At 44.0% G+C, this 14,407-nt stretch overlaps 1 protein-coding gene across 1 annotated transcript; it reads left to right on the top strand.

The window, feature by feature from the left end:
- The first annotated feature begins 2,700 nt into the window (after positions 1–2,700).
- Positions 2,701–14,038, top strand: slc7a8b (solute carrier family 7 member 8b). Its single transcript, XM_080546320.1, has 12 exons — positions 2,701–2,795; positions 3,795–3,957; positions 5,493–5,697; positions 6,361–6,512; positions 7,203–7,328; positions 7,922–8,075; positions 10,711–10,834; positions 11,061–11,164; positions 11,719–11,815; positions 12,022–12,171; positions 12,407–12,584; positions 12,860–14,038. Exons 2-12 carry the CDS (start codon positions 3,819–3,821, stop codon positions 12,991–12,993), a joined length of 1,563 nt encoding a protein of 520 aa, XP_080402446.1. The 5' UTR covers positions 2,701–2,795; positions 3,795–3,818; the 3' UTR covers positions 12,994–14,038.
- The last annotated feature ends 369 nt before the right edge of the window (positions 14,039–14,407 follow it).

Below are 14,407 nucleotides of genomic sequence, written 5' to 3'. Positions count from 1 at the left end.
CCCTCTCATATTCCTATTAATAAAGTGTGGACATCATGTACTACTTCAGCGTGTACCAAGCACATAAACTTACTGACATGTTGACCTTCTTTCATATCACAACCCAATCAGCTAACCACAGCAACCATGAGGCTGTTTACCTACAGTACACTGGAACGGTTGTGCCTGTGCTCTAGTCTAAATGTCAAAAATGTTGTAAATTTGTTATGCCTCAGTCCTTCAACTGCTGCCTCATCAAACAGACACATGGAGTGTTTGTTTTTGTGTTTGTGAACTCATCGTGTGTGTGTGTTTGTGTTTGTGTGTGTGTGTGTGTGCGCGCGAGCGTGTATGCGTGTGTGTGTGTGTGTGTGTGTGTGTGTGTGTGTGTGTGTGTGTTTATGTGTCTGTGTGTGTGTGGGGGGGGTTAATTTGATTTGATTTGTTTCCAGTGAAACATTCATCTATTGAGGCATACTACCTCATACCTGTGTCTGTCTGTTAGTCTTTCTATTGCTCAGTCATACCCTAGACTAGGAACCCACGCGTTTGTATACCCTCTCGTATTAAACGTAGTATTATGAGCATATACATCAATGTAAAAGTGTTTTCTCAGAGCTCTGTCAGTGTTTGAACCGGGAGAGTGTAAGACAATAAAAGTTCGCCTTCTGTAAACGCAGGGGTGAAGGAGTGCACGTTGAATAATAGCATAAGTTATTAGCTCTAAACCCACTCATCCTAGCCTGAAGACATGTCTGACCTAGTTGGTTCTTCTCTCCTTATAAGGGGAACATGTCTTATTTCTCAAGTCTCATTCCAGGCTGTGTGACAAAAGCTGGTCTCACTAAGTCAGGGTCCCAGATTAGACAAAACATAACAATAAGACTGGCAGAGCGCAGGTGGCAATGAAAACAGGTTGATTAGATTTGATTAGACACAACGTCATTTGTCTTTCGCCAGCCACATATTGTATAAAACAGCATATAAAACATACAAATATAAGATCATCATCATCATCATCATCATCATCATCGTCATCCTTGGCCACCATACACAAGAGACATTACCCATTCAAGAAACAGGGGTGTCCCATTGAGACCAAGGTCTCGGTATCAGAATGGGAAAGAAAGGTGATTTAAGTGACTTTGAATGTGGCATGGGTGTTGGTGCCAGACGGGCTGTTTTGAGTATTTCAGAAATTGCTGATCTACTGGGATTTTCCCGCACAACCATCTCTGGGGGGGAACAGAGAATTGTCTGAAAAAGAGAAAATATCCAGTGAGCAGTTCTCTGCGAAAATGGTGGTGGTGGTGTAATGGTGTGGGGGATATATTCTGGGCACAAATCTTCAGCAACTGCGTGATGTTATAATGTCAATATGGACAAAAATCTCTGAGGAATGTTTCCAGCACCTTGTTGAATCTATGCCACGAAGAATTAAGGCAGTTCTGAAGGCAAAAGAGGGGGGTCCAACCCGGTACTAGCAAGGTGTACCTAATAAAGTGTCCGGTGAGTGTATATTGACCCACAGCTCAGGGGACAAAAGAGTTTTTAAAACTGTTCTTGTTGACATGGCAACCTAAAGTGCCAGCCCGAGGGGAGATGTTGGAACTGAGGATGGGGAGGGGTCATGGGATGAGGAACAGTTTCTTATTTTCTTTTTCTTTCTTTTTTTACTTTTGTTCATACACAAAATGACAATAGTGTTAAAGCACTTGTAAATGAGTGTCGTATTACAGAAGAAAAAAACAACAACAACAACAACATACAATACATAGCAACTACAGGACAAAGATAACACAAACAGCACAAACACTCAGTTAGCTGCATGTAGGTATGCCCGAAATACATACACAAACATCACATACTGACCCACAGCTCGTATTGATTGTAAGTCGCTTTGGAATAAGGCGCCTTCTAAATGCCTAAAATGTTAATGTACAGCTCGAGGGGAGACGTTGGAACTGAGGGTGGAATGGTAGGTCATAGGTCATAGGTCATGACCGTCATGTTGGGTGCTCCAACCTACAACATGCTGTATTATAATGACATTGTGATTAAAAGTTGAAGTTGTGATCTTGAGGTCAACCGCCCCCCTAATAGTGTTAAGAACTCTGCCTTGAGATAATTGGTTTGCATAAAGGAAGAGTGCAGAGGTAGAAGTCGGACAGGAGTCCATTGCTCGACATGCCATGCATATCAATGAATCCATCGTCAGATTTCTACCTCCACCAGCCTCCCCTAGAGGAGTGTGTAATAGACAACATGAGCGCTGTGATCTCTCCAAACCACATTCACTTCCACACACATTAATAATGTTATGTGCCATATGCATAGCCTAGGTTTCAAAGGTGTATTGAAATCACAGAATATATATGGAAACAATGTGGCAAGATCAATTACATTCAGAAGTGCATTATATGGATACATCCCAATTACATTTTTGTTAGTGACATATCACTCTTAAAATGTTCTATTGTGAATTGTATTAAAGGAAGTTGACTTATAATGTGAATGACTGTGTTTTATTTTCTATGTTTTATTGAATAGAGTCCCTATCCTGGGAGAGGGGAGGGACTTGGCTGTGTTGATTATTTCCGACACGGTGATTGGTTATATAGTAAGCACAGTCCAAACCAATGATATTCTAGTTCCAAACAATTGGCATTTGGCCCAAAGTACCTCTCGTTCGGCTGCCATGGCCATGTCAACTAACCGGCAGAGATAATGCCAAACACGACCGCAGAATAGGGCTGTCAACCGGGTGCTGGATTCCAGCGTGCCACTTCATTTTCGAAGTCACGCCAACCGAAGAGGTGGGTGCCCGTGTCAGGAAATTGTTTGCATTTGAGACTGGATTTTTTTTTTAATATATATATTTTTTTAAATTAAGAGCCCTGCCTTTATCGAATAATTGCGTTCAGCCAGACAATCAAATGCGAGAAAATATAGTATTAAAATATATATATCAAAAATAAAGTACAGGATAGCTACAGGATAACAACTTTCGGAAACGGTTTTTTTTCTTAATTAATTTACATTGATCATAAACCCAAATTGGCACACTAACACTGATTGTTGCCATTGACGTGCACCATTACGCTTGGATTACCTCCAGTGGCCCATTGTCCGGCAGATTATACAGACTGCATTACTTCCCTATGGTGATCTGCTTTGGTGACTTGACGCTTTCCTTACTACACATCGCAGGTGGGGCTTGTCGCGGCACGCTGCGTCGCTCACTCATTGAATTATTAATGGCGTGATGTGGTTTCTAATAATAGCAGTGGCCAAGACACTATCAGTCAGGGAGAGGGAGAGAGAGAGAGAGAGAGAGGGAGAGAGAGAGAGAGAGATAGAGAGAGAGAGAGAGAGAGAGAGAGAGGGAGAGAGAGGGAGAGAGGGAGAGAGAGAGAGAGAGAGAGAGGGAGAGAGAGGGAGAGAGGGAGAGAGAGAGAGGGAGAGAGAGGGAGAGAGAGAGAGAGAGAGAGGGAGGGAGAGAGAGAGGGAGAGAGAGAAGGAGGGAGAGAGAGAGGGAGGGAGAGAGAGAGGGAGCGAGCAACGCTACAGGAGGTGCTACTGGCAATTGCCTTATTTTATAGCACATCTTTTTTTAAACGAGGACATTAGCTGACTACCTCTTGTCATTTGGAAACGTGTTGACCAGGATTCATCTCAGAGCGCCACAGACTAAATCTATAGAATACAGTAGGCTATATTTGTTCTGCTGTACAGAAACGGAGGATCAATTTCTTTTAATCATTTGCAGCTATTAGTAAACTGACCGCAGGTGCACCTGTGCTTTGGACCCAAAGGAGCGGTTATTCTGGAGAAGCAGGATGAGCGACGGTCCTAGACGGCGGGGCAGCGCACCGGCAGATGGGGATACCCCCTCCGACTCCGGGAAATCCTCTGACGACTCAGGAGTGGCACTAAAGAAAGAGATTGGCCTCGTCAGCGCATGTGGAATTATTGTGGGTAAGTCACAGTGCTCATCTTTTGGTCATGGTTAGGTTACAGTGTATTGTCCAGGTGTGGAGATCCCTGTGGAGTCCCCCTGAGATCCTGGATGTTCCTGGGTCCTATAGCTCTTGAGGTACAGGGAGGTAAGGAGGATCTGGTCCAACTAACTCCCCAAACCTCCATGCCTTTTCACTCTACCTTATTGTTGAGTAGACTGATTATACCCATTATAGTAGCCTACTGAGTGAAATGAAGCAGCCTTAAAATGCACAGCGCCCAATTAATGTAGGCCTCCATATCACGTAGGAATGGATTTGTTCCAAATGGCTGTCATTGATCACACCGCCTCTATACGTCTTACACATGCAAGGGAGGAAGTCGATGAAAAGTAATCTCACTAATGTTTGTCCGGTGTCGGGATTCTACTTCCCATTACCATCAGCGTTATATCAGGGCTTTGACTGTTTCTGCTCCATTCACAAGATGTACAGACCCACAGCTTGCACACTAGCTCTAAGTAAGGGTTGGGCCGATATTCAGTGTTATCGAGTATGGTGATATTTGGAGCATATCTTCGGTGAAATGGATTTCAAATCCAGTTATGTGCATAACTAAGTGCAGGAGAGAGAAAACAAATCATGTCTCCACCCTATTTCACCAATGAGCAATATTATTGTGTAATATCATGAATAGGAATGTGGGTATCGCCCAACCCTACTATAAATCTCTCCTTAATCCGCTGATCTATGATTATTAACTGAAGTTCACAAACTGGAAAACAGACTTGTGCTGTATAGCTGCAGTCCCTTCAGTTCAGATATTGTTGTGCTTGTCTTAAGAGGATTAATTGGTCTTAAAAATGATTAATTCGTTTTAATAGAATGATGGTATTCATTTATTGTGGGACATGTATCGGTTCAGTTGGTTTCAATCTTTCTGTATTGGTTCTTGTGTACTGCACACTAGAACATGTCTTTACCAAGCGGTTGTTGAAGACAGTGTCTGACTGGGAGAATCAGCTGTAGGGGATGTACCGGTAGTGCTTTTTCAAGATAAGCCGAGGGAAGTCGTGACTCACACTGTCTGATCCTAAGCCTGATCACAATCAGCAGTTCATGGGTTCAGTACTACTAGTGTTTATTTTAGAAAATCTTCAGTACAGTATATCTACAGTACATGGAGTTATAGTCCAATTGGCATACTCATTGTGTTCACATATTATAACCAATATATATAGTCATTTTTAGGTGTGGGGGGGGGAAAGAAAAGTAATAATGTATGCTTTAGTAACAGTTGTTTATCGAAGTACTGACTCTCGGTTTGTACACAACACCAAACAGGAAGCAGGGGGCCCGGAAAGGAAACCTTCACTTTCCGTTTGTTCTCATTCGACGTTCCTTTGCTTGCTTCTAGCACCCCGACATTGAGTCAACGAGTTCCTACTGTGAGCTCAACAACACACACGGCCCCTGTTGTGACATGTCACCCTCCCTGTTTTTGAAAGATTACCTCAGAGTGCCCTCTCCTCCCTCTCCCTCTCCCTGTCTCAGGTAACATCATCGGGTCGGGGATCTTCGTGAGCCCTAAGGGGGTTCTGGAGAACGCCGGCTCTGTGGGGCTCGCGCTGATCGTGTGGATTGTCACGGGCGTGATCACGGCCATTGGGGCGCTCTGTTATGCGGAGCTGGGTGTCACCATCCCCAAGTCTGGGGGCGACTACTCCTACGTCAAGGACATCTTTGGAGGACTAGCAGGGTGAGAGAAGTGCAGGGCTTGATAATGGGGTGGACAGTAAAACAATTCATACAATTCTGCCTCCACTGCACTTCAGGCTACTTCAATGTTGTTAGATGACGGAACTGTTGCATGACAGTTGGGAGTACTTCTTGTGCATTTGTCAAACCCCGCCTCTATCTCAGGCTTATACAGATTTCCAGTTCCCACCCCGCCCCATCAGGTAGTACAGTTAATACTCTTGTGTCCCAGTTGTCTCCGTTCCAATATATGATTGACCTAGTTCTGTTCTGGATCAAGGCGCCCCTCTTTCAGTGTGTGCTGTACAGAAGCACATGCAGTACTTCTGAATAATTGAATGCAGTCGGTATGGGCAGTAATTGCTCCTTTGTTTTCCTACTGTACTGTACTGTTTAATGAGGGCCTGTATTTCCCTCTCGCACATTATTCTCACAAGGGTGTGTGTGTCTGTGTGTGTCTGTGTGTGTGTGTGTGTGTCTGTGTGTGTCTGTGTGTGTCTGTGTGTGTCTGTGTGTGTCTGTGTGTGTCTGTGTGTGTCTCTGTGTGTCTCTGTGTGTGTCTGTGTGTGTCTGTGTCTGTGTGTGTCTGTGTCTGTGTGTGTCTGTGTCTGTGTGTGTCTGTGTCCGTCCCCTGACACTAACCATCTCCCTCTCTGTGTGCCAGGTTCCTGAGGTTGTGGATTGCAGTGCTGGTGATCTACCCCACCAACCAGGCAGTCATCGCCCTCACCTTCTCCAACTACATCCTGCAGCCTCTCTTCCCCTCCTGCTTCCCCCCTGAGAGCGGCCTCCGGCTGCTCGCTGCCGTCTGTCTGTGTGAGTCCCTTATGTAACACGCACACCGCCGCGCTTTGTCTACAACTTTCTCCATTTCCCCGCCTGAGTTTACGGTACTCCCACAGTCAAGAGCCAGGCCAAGTGTAGAGGAGAAGAGACTGGTTAGTCTCCTTGAAAGAGCATCAGTGTCTTTAAATAAATAAATAAATAAATGTATATCCAATCTGACTTTGAAGCACAGATTGTCCTATTACCTGTCTCCACCTGCCCCTCTCTACATACATGTTTTTTTAAGTCAAGTTATAATCAACATTAGACATTAGTTGACGTGACAATCCAACTCCCCGGAGGGGGGGAAACGGTTTTATCAGGCATAATCAGGGCGGTTAATTTCCCACAAGAGGCCCCATCAGTCAGAAAGCGACAGAACAACTGACCATGAACCCGTTGGCTCTGTGTCTGATGGCCTAGACTAGAGCAGCGTTCTCAAGTTTTACATCACCGGACAATTACAAAGACCCGTTGTTGTCGGACAGATTACGATATGTAGGTCGGAGCTGCACCTCTTTTCTGTAGTTGGACAAGTTAAGGCATGCCGTGTGTTTTCAGTTAGTTTCCTTCTCTATACTGGATAGACTCTGTCCCTGTACAGTACAGTGTTGTTGTGAACTAATGCTACTGCTTTATTGTAGTGTAGCTGTTAAAACTCCCTTGTTCCCTTGGTTGTAGTGTTGCTGACGTGGGTGAACTGCTTCAGCGTGCGCTGGGCCACGCGGGTTCAGGATGTCTTCACTGCCGGGAAGCTGCTGGCCCTGGCTCTTATCATCGTCATGGGTATCGTGCAGATTTGCAAAGGTAGGCACTCTCTGTGTCTCCTCTGTTTCTCTCTCTCTCCCTCTCTCTGCCTCTCTCTCTCTATCTTTTTCTCTCTCTATCTCTTTCTCTTTCTATATGTTCACATCAACACAATGTAGATGTTTCATCAACAAGTAGCTTCATGTCTGGCAGTGGCTACACCGTTTATTTGGACTAGGTTTATGAAGACCCCCCACTGACATACATACTTCACATTCTGTTCGTCTTTGTCTCCCCCTGCTGGACAAAGGGGTCTCTGAGGCCTCACCATGATTGAGCTGCTAGAGGGAAACCTGCTAAACCTTTGACACACTCAGGAATCACAAGATGCGGAAAGATGTATAGAGAAACGTTGAGGAAGGAAAAAAGGCACATTTCCATAGTAATGTCAACTCACCCGTGCTTCCCACGGGATTTGCATTTTCCTGACAACATGAAAGGGGAATAAAGTCCACATAGCTCCTCATCCCTCTCATAATCCCCGACCACACTCTATACATCTGGCTGAAACCTAATACACGGGTAAGATTAAACCTCTCTCTCTCTCTCTCTCTCTCTCTGTGTGTGGGTGTTTTTGTGTGTTTTTTTTGCAGGGCATTACTACTGGCTGGAGCCAGCACATGCGTTTGAGACCTTCCAGGACTATGAGGTTGGGCTTATTGCTCTGGCCTTCCTTCAGGGCTCCTTCGCCTACGGCGGTTGGAACTTCCTCAACTACGTCACAGAGGAGCTCGTCGACCCCAACAGGTCAGAAAATACTGAGTTCATGACATGTCGGAAACATTTGACATTTTAATAATTATTATTATTAAATCAACATTTTCAACATGGCTACAAAGATGATACCCAAGTTTCCCACTTGGAGAGTATCAGAATCAACAAAAAGGAAGCTCGACGAAATGTTCTTGTTAATAAGTGTGCTATACCAACATTAACTTTAACATTAAGTTTAATTATGACAGCACATCAAAAAAACATTTCCAACAGATATAGCTTATAGCTTGCATAGCAACAACATTTTAAAGATTATTTTTTTTCATCATCAGGACATTATAATGATAATTTTAGGTCATTAATCCCACCAACCTACCACTCATCTTGTTCATCAGCAATAAACTACGGTAAACTAATTTGTGTAATATTTGTCGTCGTCGTCCCCCATGGGGTTACAAATTATATGCACAGATCCCATTTCAAAACACTGCTTTCAGTAACTAATTTACAAAGTATTGCATTGGGAGAAAATTTACATTTACATTTTTGGCATTTAGCAGACACCTTTATCCAAAGCGACTTACAGCAAATACAGTTAGGTCTGGAAATATTTTGACAGTGACACAAGTTCCATATTTCTGGCTCTGTACGCCACCACAAAGGATGTGAAACTAAACAATCAAGATGCAATTGAAGTGCAAACTTTCAGCTTTAATTTAAGGGGTTGAACAACAATATTGTATGAAACGTTTAGGAATTGCAACCATTTTTATACACAGTCCCCTATTTTCAAATTTACATAATCATAAATAAAATGCAAATTTGTAATACTTTGTTGAGAATTTTTTTGCAATGACTGCCTGAAGTCAGGAATCCATGGACATCACCAAATGCTATGGTTCCTCCTTTGTGATGCTTTGCCAGGTCTTTACTGCAGCTGTCTTCAGTTGTTGTTTGTTCGTGGGATCGGGTTGAGATCAAGCAATTGACTCCCCATTGCAGAATATTCCACTTATTTGCCTTAAAAACCTCCTGTGTTGCTTTTGCAGTATATTTTGGGTCATTGTCCATCTGTACTGTGAAGCGCTGTCCAGTCAACTTTGCTGAATTTGGCTGAATCTGAGTAGACAGTGTTTCCCTAAACACTTAAGAATTCATCTGGCTGTTTCTGTCTTCTGTCACACCATCAATAAACACTAGTGACCCAGTGTCATTAGAAGCCATGCATGCCCACACTATCACACTGCCTCCACTGTGTTTTACAGACGATGTGGTATGCTTCGTATCATGAGCCATTCCAAGCGTTCTACATACAGATCTGTTGATCTTAAGCCCCTTTCACACATAGCTCCCTGTAAATTGCATGGAATCCCAACCCATTTACACATGAGCTAAATGCCCGACAATTACCGGGTTGCTCCCTTTCACACATGGCTCCGACCCGGGTCTTGAATCACGCATTCAACTGGATGCAGAACCAGTAAGAGAGAGGCGCGTGAGACTGACATATACCATATATATATATATATATATATATCTGCCATATATCATACCTCCACTATGATTGGAAATGAGGTAGTGTCCAGTTGTGGAATTATATTTAGTAGTAGCGATATTCTGAGTCTGGGGTAGTTCTTATGCACTCTGCCCTGCTGACTGTGCGATGCAGGACCAGGGAATGTTCAAGCTTCTGTTCACACATACGCTGTATGTACTTTACATGGAATGATACATGGTCCTGACCTAGGTAATTGCCTGAGGGAATTTCCCTGGTCAGTCGCGTTCACACATACCCAATACCCGGGATATTCCATGTAATATACTGGGAAGGCTCGTATGTGTGAAAGGGTTTTTAGTTTCACCTGTCCCAAGAATGCTGTTCCAGAACTGGGCTGACCACATGTTGTGCGTTCACAGCAACAGCCGTGCAAATGCAAATGCCACACTTGGAATCAACTCAGACCCCTTTACCTGCTTAATTGATACAGAAATAACAATGGAATAGGCCATAAATGTCCATAAAACAGCATTTGAGTCTGTTTTCTTGTGCTTTTTCCCCAAAAGGCTCTTTACACTTGATGTTCGACAAACAACATTTACAAAACAGAAAGTACACACGGCAGACAACAGTCCTTCTGACAAACAAAACCGCACTCTTCTGTCCATGAGGACCCGAATGCCCGAACCTTTACTTAAGCTTTCTTAGTAAAGCGGGGTTGCCAACATCTACCGAGCCTGAGCCGATTCCTTTGGGAAATGTGAGCGGGAGGCCGTACCATCAATCAAACTAAATAAGAATGGCGGTGCAACAGCCAGAAACTGTTCAAGAGGTGATTTGGCATCCAGCTGAGAGAGCACTTGAACATTTCTTAATAAAAAAATAAAAAAATAAAAAATCCTCTGTGTGCTTATTGCCAGTGTGCCAATAGTGGTACGCATGCCTACGGTTGCCGACCCCTGCTCCATGCAAATAATGTTCATTTTACTTGTTGTTGTGTGTTGATGTTCTGAGTATTGGAAGCGTTCTGAGTAATCCCAGCTAAGGAACGTCCTAATAATATTCCTAGTGGACCACTGTACAGACAACATTGTCTGTTTAGGACTTCACATTCAATGGGGTCACCGTCAACAAACAAAAAAAGGTAAAAGGGTCTTCTCTCTTCCCCAGGAACCTCCCTCGTGCGATCTTCATCTCCATACCTCTGGTGACGTTTGTCTACGTCTTCGCCAACATCGCCTACATCACCGCCATGAGTCCCAGAGAGCTGCTGGCTTCCAACGCTGTCGCCGTGGTGAGCAGCCATGGCCCTTTCACTGTCGCTGCGGCTGTTGCCATGACCACAGAACTTGCTTTTTTATTTATTTATGAGTGGTCTCGCTTTTAGTCGCCAACATTGTGTCTCAAAAAAGTCAAAATCATACTGAAATGTCTCGGTTATGTCTGTCTGTATTTGGTGTGTTGAACCTCTTTCCTCTCTCTCCATATCTCCTCCTCCTTACTCTCTCTTTCTCTCTCAGACGTTTGGTGAGAAGTTGCTAGGAGTGATGTCATGGATCATGCCCATCTCTGTGGCTCTCTCCACCTTCGGGGGGGTCAATGGCTCCCTCTTCACCTCCTCCCGGTCAGTTTTTGCACTCTGTCTCTCTTCTCCTCTGTTTTTCTCTGTCGTCTGTCTGCACTTTAAACCCCCATTCCTTCATTTTGAGTGTCTATCCGTTGTGTTTATCTGTCATACATGGTGCAGCAGGGGAGGCTGGTGAAGGTAGAAATCGGAGGACAGGCTCATTGTAATCAATAGTATGAGGAATGATATCAAACATGTTTGATACCATTACTCAATCGCTTTCATGCATTACAATGAGCCTGTCCTCACACTATAGATGCCCTTTGAATACATCTTTCTTCTCTTTCTATACCATCTCTTCTCCACCGTTACTGCACTGCACTAATGCACCGTACTGTACGTCATTACTCGTATGTTCTCATTCTGTGTAAGCTGGAAAGAGCCAAAAACAAAACGTTAACACCTTGATTTTTATAAGGCACTTTTTTTACGTAGACGACGACATCACAAAGCACTTATACGTAAATGCCCCAAGTGAGTTGGAGGACTGCAATGCCGTTTTCTCAAAGCTGGCGTGCAGTGTTTAATGTGCCTCTGTGTCTGTCGCTCAGGCTGTTTTTCGCTGGCGCGAGGGAAGGTCATCTCCCACGGCTGCTGGCCATGATCCACGTGAAGCGCTGCACCCCCATCCCAGCCCTGCTGTTCACTGTGAGTTCTGTACGCCTGTCTGTCTGCCTACCTCACAACACATACACGGGCGTGCGTGTGTATGTTCAGATGTTCAGATGTTCAGACATTATCCCACATCGCTCTCTTTTCATGTCTTGTCTCACCTTTTCAAAAGAATATATCCTTTTCACACTAATTAGAACGGAAGAATTCATGTTTTGCCCCACCTCCTCTCTCCTATTCAGTGCATCTCAACCCTGCTGATGATGTGCACCAGTGACATGTACACCCTCATCAACTACGTAGGCTTCATCAACTACCTCTTCTATGGGGTCACTATCGCCGGGCAAATTGTCCTGCGCATCAAACAGCCAGACCTGCATCGGCCTATCAAGGTAGACAACCCTATCACAGCTTAGCTATCAAGCCATCCTATTGGACAAGGTTATTGCTGGTACACTTTGGGAGGAGGGGGGCCATGATGGATGGAATGCTGGAGTGTAGTCATCATAGTGCTGAGTAATAGTTTATGATAACGGACACGTGGTGGCATGCATGCTGCTCAAAGCTGTTTCGTTATTCTCTATGTAGAATAGTGTCTGATTTGTATTTACGCATCTCCTCCCTCAGATTAGCTTAGTGTGGCCGGTGATCTACCTGCTGTTCTGGGCCTTCCTGCTCATCTTCTCCCTCTACTCTGAGCCCGTGGTGTGTGGCACCGGTCTGGCCATCATGCTCACTGGTGTGCCTGTCTACTTCCTGGGTGTCTACTGGGACAACAAGCCCAAGAGCTTTAACGTGTTCATGGGTATGGCGACCGTATTTAGCGATTTGATTGATTCAATTTATTGGACAATTTAGTAATACACATACAGACCAGCGAATGGCAGAAACGGTAGTACATACTAGTACATTAGGGATGTTGATGATAATGATAATGTTGATAATGTTGATTGTCATGATAATACAGTGCATCGGAATCCCCAAATACATTTGGCAGGAGTTAAAATCTGTCCTATTTTCTTCCACCCCCCCCCCCCCCCCCTTTCTCTTGGTGGCACCTCACTCCCTTATCCCGCTCAGGTAAGGTGACGTACATTTTCCAGAAGTTCTGTATGGTGGTGTACCCAGCCATGGAATGCAGCCAAGGCCCGGGGGACGAGGAAAAGAAAGAGGAAGGGGAAGAACTGGAGAAGTCGTTACATTCGGATGAATGAACATCTGCACGGACAAAAACACAGATTGAGCTCACTCACTCAGTCACGTCCAGAGGGGGTTACAGAGAGGGAGACGTGGACACTCTCCGAAAAAGAGGGACAGATACACGAGTTAGAATGTAGATTTAAGCACTCAAGGAAATAATGGTATAGCATTGGGTTGTCTCTCTGTAAACGGCCTTAAGATTCAACACCTCTGCCTCAAGTCAGTGCAATACCACTGCCCGTCGACCTGGAGTGTGGGATGCAGTATCAATATTCTGGACAATAAAAATGATCCATGCAGTTCATATTGCAGGATAATTTCTGATAGGATCAGTGTTATCGTCAATGTTATATTGTCTTTTTGATTTCTATTTGTTTTGTCTGTTTTCTTTCTGTCTGGGGGTATGGCAAAGGTTTTTTTTATGTTAAAAAGTGCAATGCATTGTCTACTATGTAATACTAATAATATTGTCATTCCTAAATTGTTTATTAACTGTACTATTTTTGTTATTGGCTCATGCTATTAAGTCGTTGTATTCCGAGCCTGTGTAGTAAATAAGAACAACCACGTTAACACAGAATTATTAAAGAGATCGTATATGGAAGCAACTAATTCCAATATTTCTAGACAAACTGCCAGCAGTTTCATTTGGCTGCTATAAGTGTTTTACATTTTAAATGGAAATGTAATAGTAGTAGTCTACTGAGCATTAAAATGCACTGTTTACCACAGTAACATTAGCCTCTCATTCAACTTCAACAACAGTGTGCACTAAAACACAGACATCATTCATGGCCTCTCAACTGTTACTAAATCACTGTGGAATGAACCCTACTTGCTGCTCTTTCACCATAGAAATGTCTACGATCAAATCAGGCAGTTGTGCTGATTGCTGCCCTACGGTTACATGCAATACCTAATGGAAATGTCCCATTCTCACCATGACAGTATTACCTCCATTTGCATGTTCTATTCAACACCACCTTGAAGATGTTCACCCTCACTATGCAATATGATGTGCCATTATGTTTACGCGTTGCAATACAGGCCTTGGCAAACTTCAACAATGTGTTTGTGTAAACAATAGTGTGTATGTTTTGTAATTAGGGCACCCTTGAAAAGGAGAGGGGGGGGCGGGGGTTTCAAAGGGACGTAATAAAGACGAAATAAAAAAGTTAATGTTGCTGTTCGGTCAGCACTGCAGCTAGACACTTAGCAGTTGGCATTCTGAGCCAGTGTGTGCGTCAGTGACGTATTGGTGTTGTTGTACTGGTGTTGTACTGGTATTGTTGTACTGGTGTTGTTGTCCCTGTGTGGGTTCAGAGCTGTGATGTGTGTCTACACACAACGCTGTACTGTTGAGAAGCCTTGTTTCCATAGTTACTGTGTGGTTTTGGTGTAGGAAGGAATTATGACAAGGCAACAAGG

Source organism: Nansenia antarctica (genome assembly GCF_963989245.1).
Source record: "Nansenia antarctica genome assembly, chromosome: 16".
NCBI lineage: Eukaryota > Metazoa > Chordata > Actinopteri > Argentiniformes > Microstomatidae > Nansenia > Nansenia antarctica.
This window is presented reverse-complemented; position numbering and strand designations above follow the sequence as displayed.

What these genes read in the sequence shown, in the direction of transcription:
- slc7a8b (XM_080546320.1), top strand. Translation starts at nt 3,819, where the DNA reads ATGAGCGACGGTCCTAGACGGCGGGGCAGCGCACCGGCAGATGGGGAT. An exon ending in TATCGTGCAGATTTGCAAAG is followed by an intron (nt 7,329 to 7,921) that starts GTAGGCACTCTC and finishes TTTTTTTTGCAG; the next exon opens with GGCATTACTACTGGCTGGAG. An exon ending in ACCTGCATCGGCCTATCAAG is followed by an intron (nt 12,172 to 12,406) that starts GTAGACAACCCT and finishes CTCCTCCCTCAG; the next exon opens with ATTAGCTTAGTGTGGCCGGT.